Raw genomic sequence first — 26,654 nt, 5'->3', positions numbered from 1 at the left:
CTTATTTGTTTACCCTTTATTATCTATGTCTCTATCTTTGAACACAAGTCCCCTGAGGGCAGTGATCTTGTCTTACTGGCTCACACCTGTCTCCCTTGTGCTTACAAGAGTGCCCAACTCAGAGTGGGTGTTCAGTAAATATTTCTTTTTCAATCAATGGATGACAGAGGGATAGATTCAATAAGGTGAAAGTAGGATAGGATAAATTGAGCCATCAGGGCCCTGAATGGTATTTGATGGAATAGAGGCTATAAGGAGGCAACTGAGTTAGTTACTTGATTGCAAATTTAGAAGGTTATACTGAGACACCCTCAGTTAATCTGGCCTGTATTTCCATTCAGGGGCCTTCAAGTTGAACTTCTTAAGAAAGTTACTGATGAGTATCCTAAAACACCCAAACAGGGAGGGGACTCTGCTGATCTGACGCCTACCTTGTTATGACAGGCATTTTGCATGTATGTTGTGTGTATATTATTCACTACAAACATATGAGGTGATTATTAATATTTACCTCCTTTTGTAAAGGATCCTAGAAGTTAAGGAACATACCCAGTTGGTATGAACTAAAATCCCTCCTCTGTGCATTGCATGGGCTGCATTAAGTTCCTTTAGTAACTGTTATGAGTCCAAATTAAAAATACGGACATCATTATAGTGTTTAGATCCTTTTTTTTCAGATTCTATTTTGTGCTGAGGTTTGATAAAGTGACTCCTGTAAAAGAAAGTTGCTTATGGAATATCCCTGGAAGGATTCTCAAGAAACTGGTGATAGGATTTTTTTTGGAGAGGGCAACTGTGTCCCTGGGAGACCCCAGCCAAAGGGAGTCTTACATTTCTCTGCATTTAGTGTTGCCAGCTAAGATACAGGACGCCCACTTAAATTTGAATTTCAGATAAATAACAAATAATTTTTAGATAAGTATGTCCCAAATACTACATGGGACAAACTTATACGAAAATTTTGTTGCTGTTGTTTATCTGATATTCAGCTGTAATTGGGTGTCCTGTATTTTTATTTGCTAGATCTGGCAACCCTATGTGCATTCCTTTCTGTGAATTTAAAATTTTGTTTCATGTGTACATAAGACCCATTCTAAAAATAATAAAATAATAAAATTATTTTATTTAATAAGGCAGTTTTTGCTGTTTGTCACATATTTAAAGGCAATTTTAGCTAAGGACTGGAAGTGGACATCGTTATCGATTGAAGTTAAATATGAGACTTAAGGATAATTTTTTTAAATAAGTACAAAAAGACTAAGTTTGCAAAGATGATTTTGATGGCATGCATTTTGCCAGAATAGTGCAGCTAAGGGGGAAAAAAGTCTGAAAACACACTTCCTGATGAAATTGTAAACATTGGAACCGTAAAGGAAACACCTTCTCAATCATGGATCCTGGGATAAGACTAAGTCAGGAGAGGAAGAAATAGTTATCTGAATTCCAATTACCTTCAGCTCCACAAAGGTGGAATCTTAAATTGATTGAGCTTTAGAGCTGGAAGGAAACTTTGCGGTTTTCTTTTCAATTTCTTCATCACTTCCTCCACATTTGAAAATAAGGAATTTCCATTTCCAACTCCTCTACATCCCACCCCCACCCTCCAACTCCCCATCACCAGCTCTCAGGAGTAGCCTAGAGGTGGTGTCCCAATCCTTAGGTCTTCAAGGTAACATTAGCATACCTATCATGTATTACCCTACAAGTCCCAGGACTTTGGGTTCTTAATTCATCAAAGGTAAGGAGGGAGAAAGTGACCCAGTAGGTCCAGCATAGGGCAAATGACAGGAAATGTTCATATTCTGCTATATCTGTAACTGTGAGCTAAGGAAATTTAGTTAATTTCTCTGGGCCATAGCTTCCTTAGCTATTAAAAGGGGGAGGAGTCCTATTCAGGGGTGTAAGAGCATCAAATGAGATCCTGGACATGAAGTCCCTTGGATTAAGTTGGTACTCAACAATTGCAGCTATTAATTTTATCTTAAAACAAGGTCAGTTCACTTCCGAAATGTTAAGAAATCTCATCCTTGCCAGAAATATAATCTCAAACTTACTATGATGCTAGAGGGTAAATCAATTGACATAGTGATGACGATTCTCTAATTTTCTATGGAGCTTATTATTTATTTGTCCACACATGAACATTTATACCAGCATATGGCTAAGGTAAAGGTTAAGATCATATTGACTTTTAAAGCATCTAAATGAATAAAGTTAAATTTTAATTTTTTTCTGCTTTTTTTGTTAACAGCTTTACTGGGATATACTTCACATAGCATATAATTCACCCTTTAAAGTGTACATTCAATGGTTTTTAGTATATTCACGAAGTTGTGCAACAATCACCACAATCAAGTTTGGAACATTTTCATCGTTCCAGAAGAAGTCCTATACCCTTTAGCGGTCACTCACAACATGCCCCTCCCGATACTCCCTAGCCCTAGGCAACCATTAATTTACTTTCTATCTTTATAATTTTGTCTATTCTAGATATTTCATATACACAGAGCGCCTTTTGTGACTTGTTTCTTTCATATAGCATGTTTTCAAGGTTTATTCATGTTATAGTATATATCAGTACTTCATTTCTTTTTGTGGCCTAATAATATTCCATTTTATAGATATACTACATTTTATTTATCCATTCATCAGTTAATGGACATTTGGTTTGTTTCTACTTTTTAGCTGTTACAAATAATGCTTCCATGACTGTTCATGTACAAGTTTTTGTTTGGACATATGTTTTCAGTTCTCTTTGGTATATACCTAGGAGAATTGCTGGGTCATATGGTAACTCTATTTTAACCTTTTGAGGAACTGTCAGACTGTCTTTCAAAATGGCTTCATCATGTTACATCCCCACCAACAGTGTACAAGTGTTTTAACTTTTCTACATCCTTGACAACGTGTCGTTATCTGTCTTCTTGATTGTTGCCATCATAGTGGGTATGAAATGGTATCTCCTTGTGGTTTTGATTTGCATTTTCCTGATGCTTAATGATGTTGAATATTTTTCCAAGTGATTATTGGCCATTTGCATGTCTTATTTGGAGAAATGTCTATTTAGCGCCTTTACTCATTTTTAAATTGGATTATTTCCCTTTTTTTAATTTAGTTTTTTAAAAATTGAAGTATAGTTGATTTACAATGTTGTGCCATCTCTGCTGTGCAGCAAAGTGACTCAGTTTTATACATATATACATTCTTTTTTTTAATATTCTTTTCCATTATGGTTTATCCTACTATTCAGTTTTAAGAATTCTTTATATATTTTAGATATTAGATCCTTATCAGATATACGATTTGCAAATATTTTCTCCCATTCTGTGGGTTGTCTTTTTCACTTTCTTCAGAGTGTGTTTGAAGCACAAAAGTTTAATTTTAATTAAGTCCAATTTATTTATTTTTTCTTTTGTTGCTTGGGCTTTTGGTGTCATATCTAAGAAACCATTACTAATCCAAGTTCATGAAGATCTATGCTTTCCTCTAAGAGTTTTATGGTTTTAGTTTTTACATTTAGGTCTATGATCCATTTTAAGGTAATTTTAATATATGTTGTGAAGTTTGGGGCCCAAGTTCATTATTTTCCATGCGGATATCCAGTTGTCCCAGCACCATTTATGAAGACTATTTTTTCCCCATTGATTTGGTTTTGCACTCTTGATGGAAATCAATTGACCATAAATGTGACGGTTATGTCTGGACTCTCAATTCTACACCATTGAACTATATGTCTACCTCATGCATGCACCACACAGTCTTGATTACTGAAGGCTTATAGTGAGTTTTGAAAAGGGGAAGTGTAACTGCTCCAGCTTTGTTTTTTTTTTTTCAAGATTGTTTTGGCTATTCTGGGTTCCTTAAATCTTCATATGAATTTTTGGAACAACTTGTCCATTTCTGCCAAGTGGACAGTTGAAATTTTGATAGTGATTGTGTTGATTCTGTAGGTCAATTTGAGGAGCGTTGCCATCTTATCAGTACTTTTCAATCCATGAACATGAATGTCTTTTCATTTATTTATTTAGATCTTTAAAAATTTCTTTCAACAACATTTCGTAGTTTTCAGAGTATAAGAACTGCATTCATTTGTTAAATTTATTCCAAAGTTTATTCTTTTTGATGCTAATGGAATTGTTGTCTCAATTTTATTTTTGGATTGTCCCTTGCAAATATGTAGAAATACAATTGATTTTTGAATATTGACCTTGTATCCTGCAAACTTGCTGAACTTGTGTATTAGTTCTAATACATTTTTAGTGGAGTCCTTAGAATTTTGTATATATAAAGTCCTATCATCTGAAAATAGAGACACTTTTGTTCTTCTTTTCCAATCTGAATGCCTTTATTTAATTTTCTTGCCAAATTGCTTGGGTAGCACCTCCAGTGTAATGTTGAATAGAAATGGTCCAAATGGAAATCTTTGCCTTCTTCCTGATGTTAGTGGGAAAGCATCAGTCTTTTATGTTTAAAAATGACACTGATTCTGGATTTTTCATAGATGCTTTTATCAGGTTGAGGAAGTTCCCTTCCTAGTTTGTTCAGTGTTTGCTGGAATTTTGTTGAGAATTTTTGTGTTTATATTTATTGGTCTGTAGGTTTCTTTTCTTGTAATGTCTTTGGTGAATTATTTTTTAAAATAATAAACATGGGAAAAAATCCACAAGGGTATTAGGTCTTCTCCCTGCTTTGGCTACCCATCCTTAGCCACTGTTACTAGTTCATACAATTGATTTATGTATATAAAATATTACCTGCTGTTTAAAAATAAATCTTTTGCATTCTTAAACATTTATATATTTTTTTATTTTTTATATATATTTTTTTATTTTTGGCTGCGTTGGGTGTTCGTTGCTGTGCGTGGGCTTTTCTCTGGTTGCGGCGAGCGGGGTCTACTCTTTGTTGTGGTGCACGGGCTTCTCATTGCGGTGGCTTCTCTTATTGTGGAGCACGGGCTCTAGGTGCGCGGGCTTCAGTAGTTGTGGCTCGCGGGCTCAGTAGTTGTGGCTCGCAGGCTGTAGAGCGCAGGCTCAGTAGTTGTGGCACACAGGCTTAGTTGCTCCGCGGCATGTGGGATCTTCCTGGACCAGGGCTCGAACCCGTGTCCCCTGCATTGGCAGGTGGATTCTTAATCACTGAACCACCAGGGAAGCCCAGCATTTATATTTTTGTAAATAATTTTTAAAATTATAATCTGATACTTTGAGTATATGACACAAGATATTCTCTATCAGGTTGTAATAATAAAATAACTTAAATTTCTATAGCAAAAATGTCCAAACAAACCTCACAAGCATAAATTCCACTTCCAGAACTATAACTTGTACAAGTCATGCTCTCTGAGCCTCAGCTACAACAGGAATAAAATTACCTACCTGCAGCTTTGTCCTGAGGACTGACTGAGATGATATTTGTGAGAAGGCTTGGGATGGTGTAGACTCGCTCATATATATTGTCATTTCACAAATTGCATATCACAGTATCCCTTTAAATAGAAAGGGGTTCTGTTGCATGTTAAATTGGCATACAACTTTAAAAAAACCCTCTGTTTCATAAAACTGAGTACTTCTGTATGTAATATGTTTTTCAGAAGTTATCTTTCAGTTCTTAAGTCCTTTTCTTTGGCTTAGATTCTGTGATTTGTTGCCTATTTTGGAAACTTGGAAAGTACCATGCAAATACAGATATAGCTTTGCTGGTTAAAAATAAAATACTTAGTGTTTGCTGGTGAAGGAAACTATGATGCTATGTAGGTAAAACTGCATGATGAAAATCAGATTCACATTTCATAAGAACATTTCGGGAGAACTTTAGACTTGAAAAGTAGGAGACAGTTGTTTCTCCCAAACAATAGTTTATAACTCTCACTGAAGTCAGAAGTAATTCTGAGGGTAGAATTTAAGCCAAGTGTTTTGAAAGCTGGGAGAAAGAAAAAAAAAAAAAAGCATGCATAAATTTCCAAATCTTCCCAAAGTACTTAAGTGGGAGGAGATTTGCAGTTAAGATCTTGAGAAATGTTTTTTCCACTAGTGGCATATTAGTAACAGCTTAATACAATTTATTTTACCTTCCACAGAATGCTAATCATGATAGAATTTTGTTAAATAACCATTTAAGAGAAAAAAAGGACATGTAGAACAATACCAGTTATAATATGTAACACCAAGTCTTTAAAGGTTCCTTTAAATAGAGAGTTTCTCTAGTGCATTTTACAAATTAAGTACATCATTACGGGACTGAGATGAAACTTTTCTGTTTTTCCTATTGCATTAAACTAAATCTGTACTCAATATTTATTGATAGCTTACTTAGAAATTATCTTATATATTTTTTCCTGCAGTAATTTCACAAGATTTCATTTTTAAACTCCTCTTGTTGACATAATGACAATTAAAATTTTTTTAATTAATTAAAATAAAAAATATTGACATCCTGACATCATGGCTGTTTTAAAAGTGACAATGTACAACTTTGATTATGATGTTCAGGGGGATTCTCCATTATCTTTGACAGCTGCCCTTGACAGCTGTCCTTGACAGAGTTTGGTATTTCACAAGATAGGAATTGTTTGATATCTTTCACTATTTGTCAGTGGTTGAATAGACTGGTTCCAAAGTTGATCTTCTTAGTTCTTAGTCTATTTTGGACAAGGATGCTAGCCACAAAGGTCATATCTGCAAGTTGATGCTTATCATTACACTATCTCTGACACAAAACAACACAGATGCAAAGAGTAAAACCTTTCTGGTAGGCTTTCTTTGAAAAACTGATAAAGGTCATTTGCACCCCAGGTTAATAGCAACATGGGCCAGAGGAGAAAATTTAGGGATCTTTGTCTGTTCTATTGATTTGCTATAAAACCATACTCAAATTTTTACAAATAAATGTGCCAACCAAAAATAAATACAATAAACTTATTTAAAGATAATTCTTGCCATTTAATTATCTACGTCATTATCTGATTTGATCTGTGTAACAAATCTCTAAGGCAGGGAGTCTTTAGTCCATCTAATAGAAAAGAAAACTGAGCATTGGCATGGGTGGTAGAATTTCCTAAAGCAGCAGCATTTACTGAGTACTTACTATGTACCCAGTTATTTCATGTAATATCTCAAATAATTTTCAAAATGACCAAAAGCCATAGGTTTTACATTCCCCATTTGCACATGAGGACATATTAGCTTGCCCAAAGTTAGCCAGCTGGCTAGTGGTGGATGTAGGACTCAATGGGAGAGCTGGTCCAATGCTTTTTCCTTTATATCCCAGCTGTTTTGTTAATTATGAGTGTTCAACATTGACCCAACACAGAACCAAAAACCACAATATATGATACATGACAAAGGGGAACATTTAGAAAATCAAAACTCAAATATATTCTTTTATAAACAGATAACTGGAATTTTACAACTCATATGGTGTTTTCATTTACTGCATAGATAGTGTTCACTGGCTTTATCTTGTTTATGTCATAGAAAGAACAAGATGTATCAATCACACATGGAAACATTTTCTTTCAATTACATTAGCAACAACTTTTGACAGATTATTCACCTTGTACACATTCTCACCGAAGGTACATTTGATTCCATTCGCATTGCACATCATTAGAGTAAATGGCTCATTCTTTTTATTGTTTCACCTTTTTAAAAAAAAATATTTTGTTACATTGCATACTTTTTAAAATTTTAATTTAATTTTATTTATCTATTTGGTTGCGCTGGGTCTTAGCTGTGGCAGGTGGGCTCCTTAGCTGCGGCTCCAGGGCTCCTTAGTTGCAGCTCGCCAGCTGCTTGTTGTGGTACGTGGGCTCCTTAGTTGTGGCATGCGAACTCTTAGTTGTGTCATGTATGTGGGATCTAGTTCCCTGACCACTGATCAAACCCGGGCCCCCTGCATTGGGAGCTCAGAGTCTTAGCCACTGCGCCACCAGGGAAGTCCCCTGTTTCACCTTCTTGAACTGCTGCACATGTTAAGCTTTGCTTTACTTGGACCTAAAAGAAAAAAGAAAGAAAAAAAAAAGAAAATAAATCAAATTCCCAGGGCCAAAGAATCCTGTTTAAAATCAAACGCAATTGGAAAGCAAAGGGTGAATATTTATTTTTGTTTCTCAAGTTCTCCTAAAGCCCACTCTGTGACTTACTTTCAATGTTCTCTTTCTTTCTTTTAATCCTAGAATTAGAGCTTATTTTCCTTATAGAATCACATAGTCTTTATGGAATCCTTCTTGACACTTTTTCAATTTTCTATACATTTTATTAACTTTAACACACAGTAGAAAATGATAGGGATACTTTTATTAAAAAAGGGAGGTATTAGGATGAATGAAAACCATGAGTTAAGAGACTTCTGTGGAGTAAAAGTCTCCTAATTTCTAACGTGAGTTATCAGTAAGGTTTTCTTAGGCACACAACCACCTCACAATCTGATCACATCAAGCCCTGCTCTTGTTGGCCATCTACAGCAGGTTTCCTAATCTTTTTGGACATGTGAACCTCTTAGAAATTAAATAATAATAATGATATTGCCATTTCTGAATGGGTATGATAAAGAAATGAATCAACATCAATCTGGATAAAATCATCACTATGTTTGGCTATTTTAACATTGTTGGAGCATTAAAGACATTTTGACATGCTTTGCAAGAATTTTCATGGGATGAAGGCAACTTATGGATTTATTAAATAAAAATAATAATGATAAAAATGAACACTACTATAGCAATTATGTTACAGGTATCATTCTATGTGCTTTAGACAGAATAAACAATTTGAATCCTCATGACAACCCTATGAATTAGCTGCTATTTTCTCCATTGTATACGTGAGGAAACAGGCACTGACAGGTTAAATAACTGGTCTAAGGTCTTACAGCTGGAACCATGCAATGTGGTGCTGGAACCCGTGTTCTCCATCATGGGGCTGCCTAGTATTCAATAAAATTTTCAATGTTTTAGTGTGTCTCATTAATATGAGTTGGTGTAACTTAACTTTAGAATGAAAGCAATGTTGAAACGTGCCGCTGTGTTTAAACCACCACAGCAAAACGTGATCCCATCACAAATGTGCTGATCTCACGGCCGCTATCTGCTCCACATGTCTATTGGATATACACGTAGGGGCCTCCAAACTTATTCCTCTTAATAGTTAAATATTTCATTTACTGTTTTAACAAAGAAACTGTACACCATTGGTCTCTTTAATGTGAAACTCCTGAAGAAAGAGTACACCAAACTCCTACCACAAAGATTCAAAGCTTCGTTCATGGACAATTTGCATCAGAATCCCTGATCAGCCTGCTAGAAGAGCCTATTCCTGGGCTTCAGCCCAGATTCACTCATTTAAAGTCTTAGGGAGTGGGCCCACCAACTTTTGAGGACCACCTTTCTACCAGGTCCTTCTTGTGACCCTGCCTACGCTGCCTACCCCCGCTTCTACATGCACCACCTGGAGTTCCCCTGAATGCAAGATGCTGTTTCACACCTCAGAGCCTGAACATGCTGTTTCCTGTGCTTCTTATGCTTCCTCCTCTTATTGTCTTCTGAACTCCCACTCCACTAAGATTTAGTTCAAAAGTCATCTCTGCAAGGTTTCCCTGGGCCCATCAGGCAAGAGTTAGGTGCTTTTTCCACTGTACCCCAATGCCATTAAACTCATGCCTCTACCCTAGAATTATCCTGCAACTGGTCTGTGTACTCTGCTGGCCGTGGGTGGGGGTGGGGGTCCCCTGAGGTCTCTGCACTACCTATCCTTTGTAAACTACCAAAGATCATGCCTGACATAGAGTAGTAGGGACTCTGAACTTGCTGCTTGAATGGACTGAGTTCAGTGTTACCAAATGATTGGGGTGAAGTCCTGACAGTTCTGCAGTTTTTAATTCTATTGAGACGGTACATCAAGTACATGACTTCTATGAGAAAATAATTTTTTAGCAGGTGGGAAAAAGGAAACACTTTGGTCATTTTTTTCTTCTTGCACATTTATTCCTTTTCTTTCTTTCCCCCCTTTTAATTAAAATGTTTTATATTTTGAACAGGCAGTACATGTGCTTGGTACAAAATTCAAAGGATCCAAGATAAGCCTACACCCTCTTCACCTACATCCTCCAACAATTGAGTCCCTTACAGTGAACCAGTCACTGCTACAGTTTCTCGTGTGTACTTCCAGAACTCTTTTAGATACATATAGGCAAATAAGTATACATTTATCTATCACTATTTTGCACTTTTTAAAAAGAATATTTATTTATTTGGTTGCACCGGGTCTTAGTTGCAGCACGTGGGCTCCTTAGTTGCGGCTTGTGAACTCTTAGTTGCGGCATGCGAACTCTTAGTTGCAGCATGCATGTGGGATCTAGTTCCCTGACCAGGGATCGAACCCAGGCCCGCTGCATTGGGAGTGTGGAGTCTTTATCCACTGCACCACCAGGGAAGTCCCTTGCACCTTGTTTTTTTAAACTTTGTGATCCTTCCACATAAGCACATAAAAAGCAGCCTCTGCTTATTAACAGATGCATACTATTCGATTCTATGAATATATCAGGGTGGTTTTCTTTTTTTAATTTAATTTAATTTATTTATTTATTTTTGGCTGCATTGGGTCTTCATTGCTGCACGAGGGCTTTTCTCTACTTGCGGTGAGTGGGGGCTACTCTTCGTTGCGGTGCGCGGGCTTCTCACTGCGGTGGCTTCTCTTGTTGCAGAGCACAGGCTCTAGGCGCGTGGGCTTCAGTAGTTGTGGCTCACGGGCTCTAGAGCGCAGGCTCAGTAGTTGTGGTGCACAGGCTTAGCTACTCCGCGGCATGTGGGATCTTCCCGGACCAGGGCTCGAACCCGTGTCCCCTGCATTGGCAGGCGGATTCTTAACCACTGCGCCACCAGGGAAGCCTGGTGGTTTTCTTTTAATAAGACATCTCTTGATCGACATTTAGGTTGTTACCAGTATTCTCTACTATCAATAATGCTACAATATACGTACAGGTAGTTTCACACACTATGAGTTTATTTGTAGGATAGATGTCTAGAAACGGAATTGTAGGATTAACAGGTAGTGATAAGTTTTATCACAATGGTTTTCATAAAGATTATACATGTTTTCACTCCACTAGCAACACATGAGAATACCTGTTTCTTTATAACCTGCCAATAGTGTTTTGTTTCCTGAGGTTCTAGGATGGAGAGTAAAGGAAACCCTTCAAGTAAGTATAGGCTCATCTACTGGTCTAACCCAGGAGTAAGAATATTTTTTGCAAGAAGTCAACACAGGTGTTGGCTTTGTAGGCTCATTTCTCCTCTCCAGGCAAGCTGGCATTGGGGTATTCATTACTGGTCTAACCTCGGTATTGTTTTGAACCCTAGAAGGCTTAGTGAGTCTTCAGAATCATTTCTACTCTGTTCTAGAAGTGGAAGACATCCCATTCATTCTACAAATACTTACTGAGCGTCTATCCTGTACCAGGCATTGTTCTGGTGGCTGAGGCGTGAACAATGAACAAAATAGAAGTCCCTGCCCTCATTAAGATTACATTATAATGGGGGGAGGCAGAGAGTAAACACAATACACAGATATGATATATGGTATGTTAGTTTACAATAAGTGCCATGGGAAAAATGAAGGAGAGAATAGGGGGTATGAGGAGTTACTTTCGTGAAAGGTGGTCAGGGAAGGCCTTGCAGAGAATTTAAGCAAAGACCTGAAAGCAGTGAAGGAAGGATTTATAAGGCATCCGGGGGAAAGAGCAAAAGTAGGAGTTGAGGGTGTGCCTGGTATGTCCTAGGAACAGCAAGGAAGGCTGCTGGTTAGGGCTCAGTGAGCAAGGGGAAGAGGTGAGATCAAGGAGGTCAGGGGGTTTGGGCGACAGGCCTCCCAGGAAAATAGGAAAACCACTGGAGAGTTCTAGAGGGTTACTCTGAACGCTCTACTGAGAACCGACTGAGGGAAGGCAATAATGGATGAAGGCAGAATGAGTTAGGAGACTTCCTGGAAACCAGGTGAGAAATGAGATGGGTTAGGCTGGGCTGGTTGCCATGGAGGTGTGGATGTGTTTGGACTGTGGGTCAGTTTTGATGGTGGACCCAGCAAGATTTTGTTAGACTGGATGTTGGATGTGAGGGGGAAAGGAGGTGAGAATGATTCCAAGTTTCTTGGCTTAAATAAGTGGAAGAATGGAATTATTTACTGGGATGGGGAAAGAACGCAGGTAGAGCAGGTATTAGGGTGAAGGTGAGTTGTGATTTGACTTGTGGTTACCATGGCTCTCTGTGGCTGGGGCTCTCAGATGGCCATGGTTCCAGATCCGATTAATGGCCTAGACAAGGCCATGACTGAAATGCCTTCTTGGGATGAAGGCTCAAAGGAATGTGTGCCCATGGGCATCGTTCTCCTCCTGGTGCTAGCCTATTCCAAATCAGCCTTGCACTGAGATACTGCATTAAATGTTCTTGCATCTTCTTTTTGTTTGTGAAATACTTAATCAAAGGGATATGCAAATGTATGCACACACACACACACAACTAACCTTGAAAACAACTAAAAAACTTGATTTCTTGTCCACTACATAACAAGCAGAACATGAACCCTTATTAAAGAACTCACTGTTCTCCGAAAATAAAAAACTCAATTCAACTCTACATTTGTGGGTCTACGATGTCATCAAGACACCAGTTCCTAGACAATGCCAGGCTAGGCTGGTTACAGAAACCACACCAAGGCAATCTGAAATGTGCCTGATTGAAGAATGCAAACCGGAATTCACTGGACAAATAAATAAACCAAAAAGAAGGAATGCACTTAAAACAGCTGTCACTAAAGCATCTGATGAAACAATACCTAAAATTTGGAATGAATATTTCAACAAACACATAAAAAAGTGAAGGAAAGCAAAACCAGTATTTTAAGTTAAATTAGGGGAAAGGAAAAACAAAACAAAACAGAAACTGATATATACGGATTACTTCAAAAGGCTAAAGAGATTACGGGGGAGAAATTTAAAAAATGTGTCCCTGAGTGGGAGGCGGAATCTATGCAAGTCTACAACGCAAGAGCGCACAGAGCAGAATTTTTTCCCTACCCAACTCGCGAGACGAGCGGGTACCTCAGAAAGAAAACAACCATTCGCTAGAAGAGAGTAGCTAAGGGAATCCAAACGTGTTTTAAAGCAAGTAAAGTGGTGGCCAGACTGGGTGACTCAGAGGCATGACTCAAACCCGACACTGGGGGCCGTCAGCTCCCGGAGGCCGGGGGCGCGGCGTCAAAAACATCTTAGGAAAGTACCAGGCGCGTGGAGGGCGACAGGAAACCTCCCCGGGGACCGGCCTGGGGCTCCTCCTGCCCTAGAGTCTGACCTCTTACCATCCACACCAGGAGGAGTTTCTAATCTCCAGGCTTCCCCTTCTTCTTTCAGAAGCTGCCTGTCCACCACCCCCATTTTCCTTCCACAAAGCGTCACGCAGCGTGTGTGTGCGAGACGTCGGGCCCCTCCCAGCCGCCCTCCGCCCCGCGCTCCCAGCCTCGCTCCGCTCCGCGCTCCCCCCAGCCCGCCCCCGCGCCTCCTCCAGGAGCAGCTCCCTTCCCACCCCGCCCGCGCCCGCCGCCCGGGCACGCGCGGCACGAACGACGCCGGGAGCTGCTGTAGACAAACACCTGTCCCTCCTGGGCTCCGCGAGATTTGGAGCGAAAGCATAGGCAACAGTAGGAGGGTTCTCGCGAGGTTTAAGAAATTTCCCACGGCCCGTGTTGTGTCTGACTCGAGTAGTGGAAGGCGGTGGGAAGGAGGTGTAGCGTGAGACTGGGCTGCCCGCATTGGGCACATGCGCAGTGCCGCTCGCTCGTGCCGCGCCAATCCTGCAGCGCCTTCAGCAGGTTTCGGGCTCTGGATTCCAGTTCTCCGGGTTTTGGGGCTCCCTGCGGGAGGCAGTGCTGAATCTGGGAATCTCTAGGAATTGAAAGGGCAAGGGTGGGGGGAAGAAAGGGGTGCTGCAGGTAGGGAGGAAGAGGTAGGGCTCGGGTGCTGCACCTTTCTAGTAAGTGCCCAGACGGGCCAAGTTTGCTCGGGGGCTTCCAGGTTTAGATCGTCTGAGATGCACTTCGGCCAACGAGCAGCGTCCTCGACTGTGCCAGGCCCACGGGAGGACCTTGTCAGTGTGTCCCCGTATACAAGTCTGGGGGCTGCGATGAGGTCCTAGGGAGATTTACACGACAGGCAGCTCTCGGCCCAAGCAAAACCTTTGGCTTGAGTGCGGGGTGGGGGAGTGGTGGCTTTCAATTACAACGCAGTTTTCACTTCTGGAGAAAGCTTCGCGGTGCTCTGGCGTGTGTATGCAGAGTGGACACAGTAGGGGTGTCTTTGCCAGAGGCCTTGGCCTGACCTCATTTCACACCCAAGGAGAAGAAAGCTAAGGCTCTAATAGAGCTCAACTGCAAAAGTCCGTTTACAGAGTTCTGGAGGGTCGGACCACGTTGTAATATTGTCTGTCTCTCTGTTAGCAAGGGGGTCGAATGAACTAAGATAGTTCTTGGTTTGTCACTCGTCCGAACTCCAGGCACCTTTGTAGCGCCAGCACCTAACGCTGACATTACCATAATGGAGGCGTCCAATGAACGTTTGAATGAATGAAAAGGGCTGGGAACTAGAGTGAGCGGGAAGCCACTTGGAAAACACCCATTTGAGGAGGTGTTTCATCTAGGCCTGTGAAACGCGGCAGATTTTCCCAGGACCCCTCCGCTCTTCCCCTCGGCTCCGCCTCCTGACCCCTCCATTCTCCGTCCCCGTTGTAATCCCCTCCGGTTTTCCTCAGTCTCCACGTACGTCCCTCAGGGCGCGTCCCAAAACCCGGATAACCGGAGCGCTCCCCATGGACCAGATGGAGGGCTCGCCCGCGGAGGAGCCGCCTGCGCATGCTCCATCTCTTGGGTAGGTTTCCAGGGAAGGCAGTGAGCTGTATCCCTTACTCCGCTGGCGGCGCGAGGCGTCTGGCTCTTCGCGGCTGCTGCGAGGGGAAAGGGAGCGCGGGGGCTGGGTGGAATCGAGGAGTGAGGAAAAAGGGAAGGGGCGGGGGAGAGGGACCAGGGAAGGCGTCAGGGGGAATCTCGCGAGGGTTGGAGTTTTGGCGAGAGTTTGTGGAAGATGGCGCCTGTTGTGACAGGGTAAGTCTGGGGGAATCGGAGCGCTGGGAACCGGGAAAGTTGCGGGCGTCTCGCAGCCCGCGGCGGGCGGCGGGTTCGAGGGCCGCGGCACGCTTGGCGTCCGGGGGCCGCGGGGGCGGTGTAGCGTGCGCCGAGCGCGGCGGCGGCGTGTGGCCGTGCGCTGCCCGCTCTGCGCTGCTGTGGCTCGGGCTCCGGCGCGTGAGGGCGGGCGGCGACGGCGGCGAGGCCGGCGGGTGCGGGCGTGAGTGCGGCCCGGCGCGCGGGGCCCGCGGGCTCCGTGCCCGCAGCGCGCCTTCCGCGCCGCCGCTCGCGGGCCCTGCCTCCCGGCCCCGCGCAGCTTTGTTCGTTGAGGCCGTCGTCGCCTTCTCCCGGGTGCCCCCGGCCCCGGGCGCTTTGTCTCTCCCCGCTGCCCCCCGCGACTCTCTACCCCCGGCCCTTTGTTTCGCCGCCTTGGGCGCTTTGTCCGACCCGTCGCGCCCCGCATCCTTTCTCCATCTCCTCCCCTCATCTGTCCTTCCTCCCTTGCCCCTTTGTTGTGCCCCTCTCTATTCGGTAGCTCAGTGACCTGCCACAGCCCAGGTACTAGATTTCTGTTTTTCTTCTAATTTTTCTCCCATTATTTCTCTCTTGCGTTTCCCTCTCACCTTTCTGCTTGGTCCTTGATCACCCCCGGAGGCTTTGTCTCCCCCGTCCAGTGGTTTATTCGCTTGGTACCCCCTTCACCTCCCACCATCGGTTGATTTATCCACTACCCACGGTGTTTGTCGGCTGAACTGTCTCAGCCCCGGGACTCCATCTGGTGCTCCGAAGTACAGACAGACCCTAGGGTTTGTTGTTGTTTTTGTGCGTCTGAAAGATGCGCGGGGATACTTGGTTTCCTCCTCAGCGCTCCTCCTCTTCGCACCCTTTTCTCTCGGGATTGCGTGCACACCTCCCCACCACCCCTTTCTCTCGGGATTACAGTGTCTCCAGTTTTCTTCGCGGTCTCTTTGGGCCCCTGGTTGTTTTGCTTGGCAACAGTAGCCCTGGAAAAAGGTCTCTTGGTTATTCCCCCGCCCCCCCCCCCCAGTACCCGCCCTCCCGCCCCTTGGTTTCTGATGGCCTAGGCCAAGGGCAGCTGTCGTAGCTTTGCGTCTGGGTTACCTGAGGGTGTTGTAGAGACGAAAGGTGCTTTTTTTCTGTTGGTGTGCGAGAATAGTTTCAGTTGTTACGTTGGATATTCATTTGGTACGTGCATAGCAGTTGCGTATTTGGTGTTAAAAAACTTGTGAATGTTGGTTTGGGATGGAGAATTTCAGCATTTTCAAGAGTTCAGTTAGTTTACCAGTAACTGCTGCTTCGCAAGGAAAAAGGGAGGGCATCCTGCTTGGAAATTTGATATGAATATTTTACTTTTTCTTAATTTTTAGATAGTTTACAGTTATGTGCTTTTGCTCTGTAGATTTATGACAGCTCTTCTGCCCCATCTTCGAAGTTGAAACGAGGAAAGCGCTTAAGGGTGCAGTTTGGGTTGATGAATACTGCTTCTGGAATCTTTGTGGAATGCATTAATCAAATGCAATTAAAAGACATTTAAGTAATAGTCTTTAAGGTAAAGGCACTTCTAGTGTTAAAGGAGCTTTAATTTGTTCAGAGTGCTTATTGTTATGGAAATGTTAAAAGCTTGGAGTTTGGTGTGGGAGTTGGGGGAGGGTGGTATGGTGTGTTTAAATGGCCTGGATATTCTGGTGCTGGAATAAGAGGTATTAGATTTACCAGTATTACTAGGCTGAGTAGACTGTTCAGGAGGTCCCCCCCGCCCCAACTAACTGATCACTACTTTTAGAATATATGTTATCCATAAAATCACTTGGAGTGTCATTTCATTTGTAAACCTCATGAAGTAGTAGAGGATATACAGGTGTGAGGAATGTTGGTGGAGAGGAAAGCATTTTTTTTTTAAGGCTGTGATTAGAATTAGTATGAATTAGTTTGAATTTTAATTAATGGAAAATCATCTTTCATGATTGATATGTGAGGCTTCTGTGAAAATTTGCAGTCTGGGTTCCATGAGTGGATTCCACCGATAATCATTTGTCTTCCTTACTTGTACCTAGGACATAATCATTCTTTTTGAAGGTGAAATCTTGAGCACGCACTGTTGTTTCTGACTGTAAGCAAATACCTTGTAATAATGGAAGGTATTTTGCTCTGACGTGTGCAGATAAGAATGATCACACAAACCTCATAAAAGCAACTTTTAAAAATCAAGTTGTGTTTTTCTGTTTCTAAATCATGTAAGACCTTTACTTCGTGACCAAATAAAACTACCTTTATTAAATTATATTAAATAGCAGCATATTTAGAAACATACAGCATTAGTTGTAATTGGGAAACTTTCATTTTCAGGAAAAAATATAAGAGGCTCACTTGGGGTATTTTCACTCCTATTCTAATATATGCTTCTTAAGTAGGTTTGTTTAAAACTTACCTGTTGTTCTATACCCACAGATTTCTATCAGTGTTTTAAGTGGCTAAGATAAAAAACGTTTTGGGGGTGGGAGGGAAGCTACTCTTGCCAGATGTAATTCATTAAATAATCTTTGGCGCTCTGGATGGATAAAGTATTAGGGAAAAAAATGGTGTGTTTGAAAGTTCTTACAAATCTTAATTCTAGTATTCGGTCATTTTTAAAAATATATTTTAAAAACCCAGGACTTGGCTTTAAAACATTATTTCACATTTTGTTTCCTTAATACTAAATTTCATGTTATTTCAACTAGGGGCAGTATTTTCTCATGGATTGGCTAAAAGTTGTTATTTTTGGCATCTGGCTTTGTGATTATTTCCAAGTTACTCTACTTCCCCTGGGCCAATTTCCTAACTATGTAGTAAAATGGGAATTGTAGTAACTTGCCACATCTGCACAGGATTGCTGTGCCTTAGGATTTGCAGAGAGCATCCTTGGATGAAAGGTGTGGTTAAAAAATCTAGGAATTGTTACTGAATTAAGCCAATGTGAAGTAGGTCATATTTTATAGGAAATTAAGTAGGAGGTTATGAACTAAGTTCTTGGCACATCACAGTGGTGATAGTGGGATGAAAAATCCCCAAATACGTATTATAGTTAGGGTAATAAAATTGATACTGTTTTTAAGAGGGAGAGGGATAAGTAAAACACATTACAGGGCGGTGTGTGTGTGTTTGTGTTGTGTAAGAGAGTGAAGATCTGTCAAACTCAAATGTAATAACACATTTTAAAATTGTGGGATGCCTTTCCTCTGTTGATTTGTTTTCTGCATGTGGTACTATTTTGTTTTAAATGGTCGCACAAAATGTTTTCACTAGACTCTAGGCCAAGTCTGTTAATAGTAGTGACTAATTTTCAATATGCCTTATATTTTTTAATGCTTTGTTATTTACTCTCAATATTTTCTAAGAACCAAGACCATAATTTCAGACTTGACCTTTGGCCTAGAAAAGTGTTTTGCATTTGGGAGACACTCTGTAGATATTTATTGAAAAAACAAAACCAGTTGTTTCTCTATTCCTGGTAGATTATGTCATGTCCCAATAGTTCCCCAAGCCAGGTTTTCTCTCTCACACTAACTCTTTATGTTTAATCACTAAGAACTGATAATTTTCCCTCCTGAAAAACTCTTGAATCTGTCTCCTTCATCCTCACTGCCGCAATTCATGCTCTCATCGTTTCTCACCTGGATTACTACAGACATTGGCAGCTTCCTCTTTCTGCTTCTAGACTCACCCCCTTTATCCAGCTTCCACATAGTCTTTCTAAAGAGCAAATCTGATCACTTCACTCCTTATTTTAAAAACCTTTCAATGGCTCCCCCTAGCAGCCTTCATTAAGAGAGGCAGCGGAGTGGAGAGTTTATGAGCTCACTTTTAGGATTTAATCTGAACTGGATTCCAGTTCTGTCTCTGCCACTTAAAACCTCTATAAGATTGACAAACGATCTAACCTCTCCTTGCCTCCTCCATCAGTTGCAAGGTAATTATTCTTAGCTCAGTGGTTCTCTGTGAGGATTAAATGCAAGAAAACATTTTAGGATGCCTGGCATATAGCAAGTGCTCAAAAAATGTTAGCTAGCACGGCATATAGGATCCTCTATAACTATTTCATTTACCTTTTCTCCAGCTGAACTGTTTTGCCTTTCTCTCCCTTCATATTCAGTTCTCCAGCCATATTCAAGAACTTGGAGTTCCTTGTATGGGCTCCGCAGTTTAATGTATCCCTGTGCTTGAAAAGTGCTGGTGTTAGGTAGGTTATTATTCAAGATTTTGGTCTGAGGATATTCTACCCTCATCCACCAGGCTGGGTTCAGTACCCCTCCCGTGTGTTCTTAAAGGACCAGGTATAATTCACTTGGAAGTGTCATACTGAATTGTAATTGTCTGTCATACCCAAAGGCTGTTGGTTACTTGATGACAGATAATGTTAAAAAAAAATTATATATTCTTAGAAGAGTGTCTAGAACATGATGGGGACTCAGTAAAAAGTTTTTTGAACAAAGGACTCAGAGAACTTTGAAACCATGATGCAACATGGTTTGTGTAAGCAGAATTTGATGTGTACAGGGAATATATTGATTCTATAGAGTATTTAATTGCTGAAGTACCCAAAGAAATTGATATTTTCAGTCAAAGATAGTCTTATAGCCCCTGACAACATTGTAGTAAAATTCTTAGGCAAAAGTTCCTTTGGATTTTTAGAAAATAGTGTATTGTTTGTACAAACTGACAAGCTTAAATATCATATATATATATTTTTTGTATGGTTGACTATTCAGTGTTTTTCAGAAGGTTTCATTATTTTTAAGTGTTTTAAGTACTTCTTAGATGCATAGGGACATGTATTAAACCTTAAGACACTGTAGGCTGCTTTTTTGGGGGATCCACACGATTGAACCAAATAAGAAGTTTATAATCTTCAGGAAGGCTCAGGTTTTGTGGACAGATTACTTATAATTTCTTTAAGCTTCAGGTTCTACGTCTATAAAATAAGGAATGATAATTTTGTTGTGTTTATCTGCTGGACACATTGTGACTATCAAATAAGGTAAAATATGTGTCAAATAAAACAATGGATGTGTAAGTGATTTGTAAAGCACTGTATACAAATACTTTAATTTTAATAATCAGTTTCTTTTGGTAACCTTTCACCGGCAGGATTCAAGATGAGCTTTCTTATATTGCAACCTGTGGTTTGTAGATCATGTCTTAGGAAGGCAGCAGTGTATTTAGTGCAGAGGACTGCAGCCCTTTGAATATATGCCTTGGCATTTTGAGCAGACATATTTGATACATTACTGCTTGACCACACATGTTGTCATTGAGTCACCCCCAACTTTTTGGGGTCTGCTTCTTGCTGCTCTCTTCTCTGCTTGGACAGCCATAATGATGTAGGAATGTTGAATGCCCAGCTGCTACCATCTCTCAGGACACCTTGCCCATAGTTCTGGATGCCTGTTGGGCCTGGTACAACATCATGATGTCACTTATGTCTCATCAGGCCTGATTCTGCTTCAGGGAGTGAAATGATATCCTAATGGTGTGAAAAGGGTAATGCATTTCCTGAACACAACTTACTACTGGGGAAAAAGCAAGCATTGGAGTCACTCTGGCTTGGTTTGTATAATTGGTAGTAATTACTTATCTGTATAAATATTTGTGTAGGTTTGTTGTGTTGAGACAATGAAGAGTGATAAGCATGACAGCTTTTCAGTCACATTGGTAAGTTCATGGCAGTTTTGGGAATATTTAAATTATTTAAATTTACAAAAACAAAAAGAAACCACTGCATCTTGGGTATCCTAAGTTGCAAAAGCCTTGCAATGAAAATGCTGTGCTGATTGGATGTGAGATGGAGTACACTAGAAAATCAAGTTGACCCTTTTTAATTCCCCTCCCGTGCTGTCTTTTCTATATTCGGTATTTTAATTAATGAATTGTGGCTGCGCCAGGTCTTAGTTGCGGCAGGCTGGATCTGTAGTTGTGGCGTGTGGACTCTTAGTTGCGGCATGCATGCAGGATCTAGTTCCCTGACCGGGGATCGAACCCTGGCCCCCTGCATTGGGAGCGCAGAGTCCTATCCACTGGACCACCAGGGAAGTCCCATCTATATTCCATATTTTTAATTTGGTCTTAGAACTAATGTTTTTTGTGCATTTGTTAATTAGATGATAGAGTTGTAAATGAGTAAGAATAGTTTCTCATAAAAAGTTTATATAACTAGGAAAAGTGTTTATCGCTTTATGAAACCCTGTTATTTTTTACTAGTGTTGTAAAGATTGTGTTATATAACTGCAATATCAGTTGCCTTATAAAATAGAGAATCAGTGTTACATATTTTTTCTTTAAACAACTTCTTTTGGAACAGTGGTATTCCGTTTTTGGAAAACTGCAGATCCACTAAGATCTTGCTTTTTTATCCAGAATACTTTTTTTTTGGCCGTGCCACACGGCTTGAAGGATCTTAGTTCCTCGGCCAGGGATCAAACCCGGGCCCCAGCAGTGAAAGCGCCGAGTCCTAGCAACTGGACCGCCAGGGAATTCCTTTTTTTTTTTTTTTTTTAATTGGAACTTATTTTTTAGAGCAGTTTTAGTTTCACAGCAAAATTGAGGGGAAGGTACAGATATTTCCTGTGTACTCCTTGCCCCCCCCACAAATAGCCTCCTGTATTACCACCATCCCCCAACAGAGTGGTACATTTGTTATAACTGATGAACTTAACTGACGCATTATTATCTCCCCAAGTCCATAGTTTACGTTAGGGTTCACTCTTGGTGTACATTCTGTGGGTTTGGACAAATGTATAACGTATCTACAAATGTATGTGCCGTTGTAGTATCAAACAGTAGTTTCATTGCCCTAGAAAGTCCTCTGTGCTCTGCCTGTCCATTGCTCTCTCCTCCCTTATCCCATCCTGCAACCACTGAACTTTTTATTATCTCCATTGTTTCCAGCATACTTTTTCAAATCATTTAACTTTTGGTTTGAGTATGAGGAACTTTTTCATGGAAAAAATTATGTAGTTCTGTACAGAGGTCCTGATCCATACACCAAGTGGAAGAGGTAGAAACATTGAGATCCCCAGACATGAAGGAATGGTTAAGGGAAATGAAGAGTATAACCATGCTTTAGTGGTTCTTTATAATTGTTTTAATAATGTATTTATTAAAGTTATTGAACACTTAATAGGTATAAGACCGCTGTATAAAACCTTTTAAAGATGGCTAAAAAATGGTCCAGTGAAGCTCATGATTTAGTGGAAAGTACACAGATAATAAGGGAGATTATATGTGTATAACAGATGTATAATGTTGGTGGGAACATGGGTGCAAATGATTATCTTTTAATTTGAGAGGAGAGATCATAGGGAGTGGTAGAAAATAAAGCTAGAAAAGTGGATGGGCCTCTTAGAGGACCTTGAGTGCTAAACCAAGGATTTGAATATCAAACAGGGATGGGGGGGCACTGACCGAGTTTTGAAGAGGTGAGGCTGGGTGTAGATACAGTTGACACTTGAATAACACAGGTTGGGGGGGTGGGTTGGGGCGAATAGCTTGTAGTAGGACCTTCAGGTACCTGAGGTTCCTCTGTACCCATGGTTCCCCATCCTCAGATTCAACGAGCCCGAGTCACGTGGTATTTAGTATTCATTACTGAAAAAAATCTTCATATAAGTGGACCAGTGCTGCTCGAGGGTCAGTTGTAGTGTAAAATAGATTGGAGTTGATGGAGAACATAAGAGAAATATATATGAGCAGAGTCTGATCTTGGAAAGCCTAGGAGTGGAAGGAACAAAGCAGCACTTTTGGGGGCAGGGTGGGTGGTATAGGGAGCTTTGGAATTGATGCAGTAGATAAAATCTGTGGCTGTGAGCATGTCACTTAATCTAAGTCTTGCTCTTGTCTAAAAAGTGGGAGAAAATAATACTTCATGGTATCGATATGAGGATTAAATGAGATACAGGATATAAAATGCCTAACTCAGTTCTGGGAGTAGTAAGTGCTCAAAAAATAGGTTCTCCTCTTCCTTTCTGGAATAGAATTTAAAGGATATTAGATGGGGGTGGGGAGAAGAATGGAAGAGAAGGTGGGACGGGGTGGGGGGAAACTGAACGATTGAAACCTGGGTGATGACGTATTTACAGGTGGGAAAGTCTGAGTGAGGTGAATAGGTATAAGAGAGCCTACATAACAGTGTTTGTTTCTTTTAGCTTTTAAATAAATACTGAATATTTTTGCATGCTTCTGCTATAACGTTTAACATTTTTCTGCAATTGTGTAAATATACCTGTATTATCTTTTTTTTTCTTCTGTCTATATCCATTTATCTAATCTATCAGCGAGCTTCGTAAAGACTAGGCCAATATTTTACTTCTGTTGCATAATTGTGGAGCAACTGCTATTGGCCAGATTGTACTTGCTGGATGAACATGACTTGAATGGATTTAATAAAATACAATACTTGCCACTAGGTGGCACTTAGTCTAAGTGATAAAGCTGAAATTCAGCATAGATTGGTTTTTGTATGTAGAGCCCACTGATAAACTGACACCCTGGATTATTGTTTAGCTTTCTGCCAGTTCTGGACTATACTTTTTGAAGTGGGATATGAAACATATAGCAAATAGAAACCTCAGAGTGTTGAAAAACAGAAAAGTGTAATGGCATTAGAATATGTCCTGTAAAAAGGAACTGAAGTGAAGCTCAGTTAAAATTCACAGTGACTAAATTACCCATCTCTGAGTGTATTTAAAGTGAAGCCTGGTGCTTAGATTTTAGGCCTTGTTTTTTCTTAAGACTTTGTGAATTGCTTTAAAGGAGAAGATTGGGAATTTGTTTGTTCCTGGATTTAATGAGAGATGATGATGAAGTGTGGTCTGTAGGGATACTGGACACGATTCTGTATTCTCTTATTTATATTCTGGTGTATTGTGCTCTCTCTGTTGTGGAGTAACAAACATACCATGGAAAGTAACTACATCCTGTGTGACAAATGTTATAGATTGTTAAATCCGTTAGATTCAGGAAACTTCAGACCTGGAAAAGACCTTGTTAATCATATGTTCTAAAGTAACCACTCATTTAAACATAGGCAGAGACAGAGTAAATAATTTACAATTAGCTAGTGGCTGAGACACGTTCAGTGCCTGAGCTGAGACTTGTTCTGGTTTGTTTTTTAAGGGGAGAGATTTATGCTGGTCTTTCACTCTTTTGTATTTATACCACTCAGCTGCCTTTTAATGTTACATGCACTTTGTTTTTTAAAATACTTTCTTCCCCCTATTTTTGTGGGCTTAGACCAAGAATACAAATTTCTCAGCCCCAAGCCCGGGAGTGCTGCTGCCAGTGTTGCTTAATAAGCGGTCAGCTCTGAGCCTGCCTGTTCTTTCTTCCTTTGCTGTTTTCCTGTTCTTGATGCTGCTTGCGTTCTTTATCTTGTACTGTACTTGTGACTGACCAGGGTGGCCACACACTTGTTCTCACTGCACACCTCCTCACCCAGCCTGCTTTAGTTGCCCCTATGCAAGAACTGCCTGGGTTCACTTACCCCTGGTTCACTCCAGTCTCTGCTTCTTGTCTCCTTAGCTTCTTAGTTTTGCCACCTGCACTAAATTGCAGCTGGCTATTTCCAAAGCTTCTGGAAGAGAAAATGGACAGGAGGGGAGATTGAGAAAAAAGAAGACTGTCATACAGGGAAGGAGGCCACAACTTGAAATCATATACTGAAAGATGGGCTTGTTTATGAACCTGGTGATTTTCATACAGTGCTATTTTTTAGTGTATTTATGTCAAAACAGTATGACACTCTTGATTATGGAATTCATTAAATCTGTTGTGTCTGTCATCTGTGCTTATCCAAATGTCAAGGAAGTGAATTAAATCCATTTCAGTATTCCAAAGATAGTAGTGATAGTCTTGGTTTGGTACTTTATTTACAGCTTACAGTAATGAGTGTCATTATTTGATTAAATGGATTGTACTGAACTAGTGGGGGTTGTTGCTTCACTGTTGTAATGTTAAAAAAACAAACCTGGAGAGCCATAGCTTTCAAAGATGATTTCATAATTATTGGTAAACAAGTATTTTTCATCCTGGCCTTCTCCTATGCTATAGTGTGATGGGTACGTTTTAATACAGAATTTAGTGGCATGTTATTCATTTAATCCTAGTTTCTTAGCTGTAAGTCCTGGAAGTTGTCAGTTGGTACATTAAATATCGTTTAAATTACATTACAATTTAAATTCACATGGTAGCTTAGGTGTGCAGTTGATTTATTTTTTCATTGTATTTTATCTTGTTTATAAAATCATTTCAGGGAAGTGACTATCTTGAGTGGAAGTTTTCCTTAAGGGCTAGTTAATGTCATCTGTAAACACTCATCTTGATTATTTTTCTTGTTGGAAAAATAATGTTTGTTAAAAGAAACTCAAAAGTTATTTAAATATGTCATGTAAAGTGAGCCACTGTAGTCTTCCACCAGGAAATTAACTACTGTTATCAATTTGGGAGCATATTCTTCAACTTTTTTTGTTTTAAATGGAAATGCTAACATTCTATTTTATTGATATATTAAAGATGTCAGTAGTTTAGCAAACAGAATATTTAAGGGGATTAGGGAACTGACATTTTGTTGACTACTGAGTCCTCAACTACATTGTGAAGGGAGATAGTATCTCCATTTTATAGATGTCCGAGGGTCAGGGATTTAGTGATTTATCCTAAATTCACACAGCTTCCCTTCTGCCTTTGTCATTGTACTACCATGTACTCAGAGAGCTTTTGTTTATCTCTCCACCTAAATGTTAATCAGTTGAAAGCTTCCAAGCTCTCTACTAGGTGGCAAGACAGTCCCAGACATAGGTAAGCCTAACACAAGGCTTTAAGGAAAAGGAGATTATTATATTCTTCTCTATTACATAACTTTAAAAATAAATATATATTCTTGACTAGTGTTTGAACTCAGAAGGTTCTCTGAAGTAGCATCGTTTATCTTTAAGTAAAATTTTGTATCATTTAAAAAATAATCTTGTCAGGTACTCCTGGGATGATGTTAAATCAGTTAATCCTCTTCTATTTGTGTTTTTAGTTTTTATCTATGTTATCTATCGTCTTATTCCTTTTCTGCCTAAAGACCAATTTTCAGGTGGTTTAATTATTTTGTATACACATTGTTTGGCTTTGGACAAGTTACCTAATTGTGTTGTAACTTAAGTTTCTCCATTTGTAGAGTGGGGAGCATATCTCAGAATTCTTGTGAGGATCAAATGTATGTATGCAAGGGGCTGCCAGACTAGGCTGTTCTGTAAGAATTGTTTACTGTTGATTTCCTTTCTTATTTCTCATTCAAGCCAGGGCCAGATCTCTTCTTTACCACTTACCTTTTTTGTTAAATGTTAAAATCTGGTTTTTCATCCCAGGCCATCAATAAATAACCCTTCAACTGGATCCCAAAATCTTGTTTAATTTTCCTGCCTCCTTTGTTTTTGTTGACCATGGTGTCTT

General features: G+C 40.3%; 1 protein-coding gene and 1 long non-coding RNA gene across 6 annotated transcripts in view; one reads left to right on the top strand and one right to left on the bottom strand.

Annotated features, from left to right (window-relative positions):
• Positions 1-3,816: 3,816 nt before the first annotated feature.
• On the bottom strand, positions 3,817-16,572 carry LOC309627398. Its single transcript, XR_014243721.1, has 2 exons — positions 15,785-16,572; positions 3,817-7,991 (listed from the first exon to the last, which is right to left on the bottom strand). It is a non-coding gene; the product is annotated as an uncharacterized lncRNA (long non-coding RNA).
• LOC309627373 (recombining binding protein suppressor of hairless) overlaps positions 14,031-26,654 on the top strand; it is a 120,115-nt gene continuing 107,491 nt past the window's right edge. Inside the window, exon 1 of one of the 5 annotated variants that reach the window (XM_082389266.1) lies at positions 14,031-14,907. In XM_082389266.1, coding sequence (XP_082245392.1) covers positions 14,849-14,907 — 59 coding nt within the window. In that variant the 5' untranslated portion in view covers positions 14,031-14,848. Of the gene's footprint in view, positions 15,141-20,658; positions 20,769-26,654 lie in introns of those variants that run through there. The other 4 variants (XM_082389267.1, XM_082389268.1, XM_082389269.1 and 1 more) reach the window with 4 other exon arrangements.

Source organism: Balaenoptera borealis (assembly GCF_965194805.1).
Source record: "Balaenoptera borealis genome assembly, chromosome: 4".
In the NCBI taxonomy this organism is placed as follows: domain Eukaryota; kingdom Metazoa; phylum Chordata; class Mammalia; order Artiodactyla; family Balaenopteridae; genus Balaenoptera; species Balaenoptera borealis.
This window is presented reverse-complemented; position numbering and strand designations above follow the sequence as displayed.